This window comes from Pocillopora verrucosa, chromosome 11 (assembly GCF_036669915.1).
Source record: "Pocillopora verrucosa isolate sample1 chromosome 11, ASM3666991v2, whole genome shotgun sequence".
Classification (NCBI taxonomy): Eukaryota; Metazoa; Cnidaria; class Anthozoa; order Scleractinia; family Pocilloporidae; genus Pocillopora; species Pocillopora verrucosa.
Window position 1 is genome coordinate 8,914,824 of NC_089322.1, and position 6,944 is coordinate 8,921,767.

General features: G+C 37.6%; 2 protein-coding genes across 2 annotated transcripts in view; both read left to right on the forward strand.

Annotated features, from left to right (window-relative positions):
• The window catches only part of LOC131782374 (uncharacterized), a 3,738-nt gene extending 3,221 nt beyond the window's left edge, over positions 1 to 517 (forward strand). The window contains exon 2 of the mRNA XM_066158625.1: positions 1 to 517. This exon is cut by the window's left edge and continues 2,833 nt beyond it. The gene's annotated coding sequence lies outside the window, so the exon portion shown is untranslated.
• Positions 518 to 1,778: 1,261 nt separating this feature from the next.
• Positions 1,779 to 3,608, forward strand: LOC131795716 (cyclin-dependent kinase 1-A-like). The gene is made up of 2 exons (XM_066158557.1): positions 1,779 to 2,045; positions 2,688 to 3,608. Exons 1-2 carry the CDS (start codon positions 1,806 to 1,808, stop codon positions 3,543 to 3,545), a joined length of 1,098 nt encoding a protein of 365 aa, XP_066014654.1. The 5' UTR covers positions 1,779 to 1,805; the 3' UTR covers positions 3,546 to 3,608.
• The last annotated feature ends 3,336 nt before the right edge of the window (positions 3,609 to 6,944 follow it).

The window sequence follows — 6,944 nt, forward strand, 5'->3', positions numbered from 1 at the left end:
CTCCTTTGAACAAAGACTGTGTTTCTATTTTGTGGCTAAATTTCATTTGTGGAAAAGGACTCCACTTTTTGAACCATTATAAATAAACTTTTTATGATTAATGTATTTTTAACTTTAGTTTTTAAAAACTTTTATAGGCGAGTAAGAGCACTTATGACTCAGTGACAATCAAAAATTGGAGTCATAATCAGAGTCATACATCGTGTAAGACTCGATCTGGTGAAAAAACAATCCATTCAAAGGCATTGTGATGAGTTTAATTCTGCTTCTGCTTGCAATTGGGTTTTCACTAGTTGGTAAGTGATGGAGTCGTAAGTGGAATTAAAATGCTGTTTTCACACTTCTGATTACGACTCTGACTGTGACTCTGTTGTTAGCGAAAAACAGCTTTAAGGGTAACAATAATATTTTGAAACAGTTGGTCATTTCAGGAAGGATAGTTTATAGTTGCCTGGCCTGTTTACATTCATTCATAAATAGTATGGTTGAAAAAGGCCACAATAGGGTCTTTACATAACTGTGATCACATGATCAACCTTTGGTAAACACAAAAACAGTTCTTTTTTAAATAATTTTGTTAGCACAAGCTGAAAAGCATATTAAAATTAGGTAGCCTGAGAATTTTCAGTCATATATTTCAAAAGTAGTGAGTGCAACGGCCACTCAAAGTTAGAAGTATTTGTATGAGAAAAACAACTTTTGCCACTCAGTCACTCTTGCATGGTTTTTGATACAAATCCTTGTAAGTTCTAAAATTTTTTAAACTGTCGTTTAATCCTTTCCTTACACATTTAAGGGCTCAAATTGCCTGTTATGAATTAAAAGGATATTTGAGCCCTGTAATGCTTTTGGTATTATTTCATGACAGTTTTGAAAATTTCGAAATTACAAGGATTTGTATGTAAAACCATGTACATGTGGGATGATGTGGCTAAATTGTGGGTTTGGAACGATTTTCAGTTCTTGAAACCTAGCTTGCTTCTATCTTACTCAAATCCAATTAGGTGATCTTGGTAAAAAAAATACCCTGCTCATATTAATCTATTTTCAGTCAAGAATGAAATAAACCCACATACATTTTAACTGAAAAAGGGTGGCATGTACTCCGTGCATTGTGGATGGGTGCCAGAACAATACTCCAATTGCCTCTGATAAAGGACTGGAACAGACGGAGGAGAAATGAACGATATCTGCTTTATACACAATTGGAGGATCTGCTTAGGGGTACCATTTTTCAGGCTTCAGGTATTTGAAAGGGCTGGAATTCAACTTTTTGAAGTATTTTAAAAGGCCCAGGGTTTGGAAACTAGTCATTTTTTGTTTGGTTAAAGGGCTAACAGGATCAAATGAATTTATTAAAATTACATCAGGAGTCACCCTACCCTTCAACTATTTTCTTATAACTTGATTATTAATGCACAGGCTTGACATAAAACCTATGCATAATCTTTTTTCAGACCAGTTTTAGTGCACACATAATTTCTTCTATCATGTAAAAATCTGTGCAAAACTTAATATAAATTAAAGAACACATCCTGGCCCCTTGAAATGTGTAAGAGCTACTGTATTACAGAGTAAAATATGTCAAATGTTGGAATTGTTGGACAAATTAAGTCGTTGATGAACGATTACATTCCCTAAAAGGTATCAACCCCACCAAGCCAAAGTTTCACCCCTTATGGAGATTTCGCGTATCATAAATGACATAATTATCTAATTGAGCATCATTGCTGACCCAATTTTACGCGGGAAATGGCTCAGAGGCGGGAAATATGGACGGCAGTCATAAGCATCGTATAAATATTATGAAGACAAACCAGCCATTTTCTTGGAGAAAGAATACCCCTAAAGAAAGAGCAGCAATGCAGAACGACAGAAGAAAGCGAAAGAGAAAGGCTAGAGCGGCGAACAAAGAAGATAAAAGAAGAAAAGCTCTGTTAGCACTTGAAGATGAGCGAGCGATGACCGTAGCGAAGAATGAAAGATTGCTCCATCTTGCGAGGAAGTATTACGCTAAATGGCATGCTCTACATCTTCGTGAACGGGTAGGAACGCCATTTGATGTAATTTTTCGTAGTCCGTTAAATATCATCTAATGTTTACAGTGAAGGGTTAAGACTTTTAACATCTGCCGCTTCTGCAAATATCTCACATCTATTTATTCATTACTAATTGAAGTAGCCAGGGGCCCGTTTCTCGAAAGCCCCGGTAACGTTTCGGGCCCGAAATCAAATTTTCAAATCGAAATATAAAGAATCAGAACGCGGGTTCTGGCTAGTAAACTACTCCATTCTGTTTCATTAACTGATATTTTTATCATGTTAGATGCAAAACTATTGAAACCTCTACCTTGCATGTAAACAACAACAGCTTTACGGGCCCGTTAATTATTGGGAATTTCGAGAAACGGGCCCCAGCAGGTTTAAATACAGTAACCGACTGTAACAACAAGGTTCCGCTAGTCCCCTCCTTTTGGAAAAGTCTGTGGTATGCTTCCCCAGAAAACTTTGAAATTTCAAAGCCCTAGGACGCGATTTACCGCGTTCTTGTTTATACTAGATCAGGAGCGGATCTAGAGGGGAGGGTGAAATGGGTGCGTCAGCAAAATTAAGCAATTAAAAAATGTAAGGGCTACTGAGAACCAATCAGATTTCATAATTGGCAAGAATGGTATTAATTTTTTTCAGACTAGCAAAATGGATAAATCAAACACTATGGAGAATGAGAAACAGGCACATAAAGATGCCCCAGTTTCTGCAGATCAACCGGTGTCACATGTAAAGAGAAGTCATCTCAGTCATGTGAAAGATCCAAGTGGTTCTACTGACCAACCTCTGTTACTGGGATGTGGTGTCTTTGGACGTTGTTATAAAATGAATTACAGAGGGATTTCAGTTGCTGTTAAACAATTTAACACACACCTGTCATCAGAGTCCAGTGTTATCAAAGAAGCATCACTGATGAAACAGTTGGATCACCCATGTTTTCCCTACGTTTATGGTGTTTGTGTACAAAGCAAACCTTACCTGTTAGTACTTCAGTTTTGCAATGTGGAAGGCAAAGCATACACTCTTCACAGGACGTTACATAGCCGTACCTTGGTTTTAAAAAATCAAGAGTGGTTTGATGTCATTTTGCAACTTCTAGAAGCACTCAAAGTGTTGCACAACTCTGGACTGATTCATCAGGATATAAAAGGTGATAACATCTTGCTTACATACAAAAATACACTGTTTGTGCCAGTAATCATTGATTTTGGAAAGTGCATTAGAAAACAGGAAGCCAGTAGAAAAGTTTTGTCCAAACAAGAACAAGAGACATACAAACAGAAGTACACACATGTTGCCCCTGAAGTTGTTGCAGGAACCCACCCTCCATCTCATGCAAGTGATGTATATGCCCTTGGCCAACTGTTAAGGCAGATTGCAACCAAGATTGGTTGCAAGCCACTTCTCTCCCTTAGTGAATGCAGCTTAAAGAATGACCCAAATGCTAGGGCTTCTTTGGATCACCTCTTGGTCAGTGTCAAGTCTCTGTCATCATGATTAGGTTCTTGATATTAAATGGAGAGGAGAAGTCGTTATGTCAGATTTGTTGATGACAACAAAGTGAAAAGGTCACTTAAAAAGTGAATTCACACTGTTTCAAACTTATCGATCTTATTCAGTTTCTTTTAATTTGTAAAATCGTGGCGAAATTATTTTCTGGGGTTGAATCCAAAAGGACCTTATCTGACTTTAGAAAAAGAAAAAGAAAATTTTTGTGCTGTGTTCACCAACTCCATAAACCAGTTACGTGAAATTAGGAAGTTTCAAGCTGCAGACTTGCAACGATGGATAAGAAATGTACAGAAAAATGTGATGCACTTGCAAAGTTGTTGTTTTGCTAGAGGATATTACATGGCCGCACGGAGATAAGAAATTTCTCTTCAAGTGTTGAACGAGAAGAGAAATTCCGTATGTCCAAGCAGCCATGTAATGTTCTATTTATTATGTAAACACCAATGAAATACCAAACCATTTCACTTTAACAGTTTTTTGGTGTGAAAGGCACGATTTATTATCTAGCCATAGCAAAGGTGATATTTTCACATGTGAGGATAACATGTTATTTCCACCTGTGAAGATAACAAGTTTTTGCAAGAAAGCTCACCTAGTATTTCATTTGTGTTTATATAATAAACTGATTTCTTTTTTGCCATTCGTTGCCGTCGCTGTGGTTGTTGCTTAAGCTCCCCACTGTTGTGATCCAGAAATGTTGCTACCATGGTAAAGTGACATCATACTCCTTCTCTCTATTGGTTGTCATATCTCCCCTAACTAAAAAACTGACACTGTGGCAGGGCTACAAACCCTTTAAGTCCCAAGAGTCACCCAAAACAGTTTTCCCCTCACAACATCATTACTTCATTAAAGGAAAAGATTATGACAACCAAATAAACACCACAAGGAGAAGGGTTTCATCTTTCAACAAATTAATTCTCTCGACTAATGCATGGAGATTATTTGGCAAATTGTGTATTCAGGTATTGGGGCTTAAAGGGTAAAAGTGTTTTAATGATGTTAATATTGTGACCTTTATTTTAAAAAAATAGCTTTCTAATAAAATTACTGATAAGTTACTGAAGTTTTGCTCTAGGTGGACTGAAAGCCAAGTCCACTCCGTCCGATCTTAGGTTATTTTTCTTCTGTTTTTAAAATGACCTGGCTATAAATTTAAATTTATAATGTGGATTTGACTATTGTATGACATATTTTACTGCACAAGTAAGGATTTCACATTCTGTGGGAGAATTGTTATTTACTTCAGGCTCAATTGAAAGCCAAAACCACTGTTTCTGGTCATACTACCAGGGTTTCTTTTTTCAAATGACCTCCTTTGCAAGCTTGGAACTACAGAAAAGTGATGGTGAAATATTTACCTTTAATTCGGCTTTCCTTACAGAGTAGGTGGAAGCTTGTAGTTGCCCAGATGTTTTCATCTTTAGGCAGCGCACCGGAAACGGGACAGGACAGATGTTTCATCTGTTAAGTTAGTGGAAGCTTCCCTTGTAAGGTAAATTCAATGATTGGCGGAGGTATTAATTTTTCCAGACTAACTGTATGAAATCATCATGATTAGAAAGGTAAATACCAAAGGCTAAACTCAACATTGTTCAATCACTTAAATTTCACAAGTGTGAATTCACTGCAGAGTAGGTGGAAGCTTGTAGTTGCCCAGATGTTTTCATCTTTAGGCAGCACACCGGAAACGGGACAGGACAGATGTTTCATCTGTTAAGTTAGCCAAAGCAAACTTTGTAGTGAATACAAATAATGGGCAACAAGTTTTGGTTATGGACCGTGTTATTTCTGCAGTAAATATCATTCCCCTGTGGGTCATTTGAAAGAGAAGCTCTGGATCCCAAAATACATGATGGAGAGTGGATCTGTTTCTATTGCTTTTAATCACTGCTGAACATCGCTTTACTTATTTAAAATGGCAGTGAAATGAGGTGTCAAGACCTGATGGTGAATCCCTAGTGTATAAGCACTCACAAAGTAGATAACTTTCTTGTATTGGGATCAGTTTTGGTTTAGATTGGGAGACTTTTGACAAAGGATTCAGCATGTTGTGCTCTTATGATTTTCTTTCTTCTTTTAAGATTTAGGCCATGGCAACAGTAGCACTACATGAACACTGTAGTTATTATTTTTTAATAAGTGAGTTAATAATCTCTTCCAATTGGCAGTGTTTTTGCATAAAGGCTCTATGCCAGGTACCACACAGAAAACACACAATAGGTAATGGGAAAAATTCTGGTGGCAGGGAAGTGCTTAAATCTAGGGGTAAGGGGACCAGGAAAGAAGCCCTCCTGGGGGGAGATAAGATCGAGTGGTACTGGGGGTAGCCACCCTGGACAGGAGTCCTGGTAGTCTCTGGGGGTGAGGCCCATATCCCCCAGTCACTAGGAACTAAGGGGAACCAGGAGGGGTGGCCATCCTGGGTGGAGTACAGATCAGGTGTGAATGGTTTACCCAGTGTCACTCTTTTTCATTGTAATGCAGCGTTTTTTAAAGAAAATACAAGACAAGACTAAGAAACGTCAGTGGAAAAAATTTGGCGGTGATATTGCTCAAACCGATTCTTTAAAAAACCGTCAACTAGTCGATCTGTACTCAGATTGACTGTATTTTCTACGATATGGTATAATTGAACTGATGTAAATTAGTGTTAATTCCAAATTCTTTTGGAAATAAAGTTTATGCTTTCAGGGGGGATCTTTATCCACCCCATGACTTGTGTTCATTATACACACTTTAGATGACCCTTTTTTCCTTTTTTATTGCCTTCGAAATGCCTCAGTTCATGGTCAAAATTTGTTAAGGGGTTAGTTTTCCTTTAAAGTGGACTGATGCTGTGTCGGTTGCGGAGTGGAAGTTGGAAAATTGTTTAGTCAACTAGGTTGACATTGTCACCTCAAAAAGATGGCGTTTCGAACGTTCATCCCTCATCAGAACGAATACTATCAGAAAACCGAAAGCAAATGTGAGAAAACACTCGCAAATCTGGTCATTTGGAAGAAATGCAAATTTTGTCCAAAAGTAAATATTTGCACATGTTACATGAGTAAAACGCACGCGAAAGTTTTTGGATGTAGTTTGGGTAAACGTTGGAAAACAGTGATGCATACATATAGATTTGCAACATGTTTGCTTAGATTTTTGCAGAAAGCAAACATTATTTTTCCACAGAGAGCAAATCTGGAGTAAATGTACACCGGATTTGTTGATTTGCGGAGGTATCAAATACGAAGCAAATGTAAAGTAGATTTCAGGTTTACGTCGTATTTGCACGCAATTTCAACGGAATAAACATCTGTGTTTGCATCATAATTACTTCTGGTGATAATTTTGGTCAAATTTAGAAGGCTAAATTTGCATCATATTTACTTCTGTCGCAAA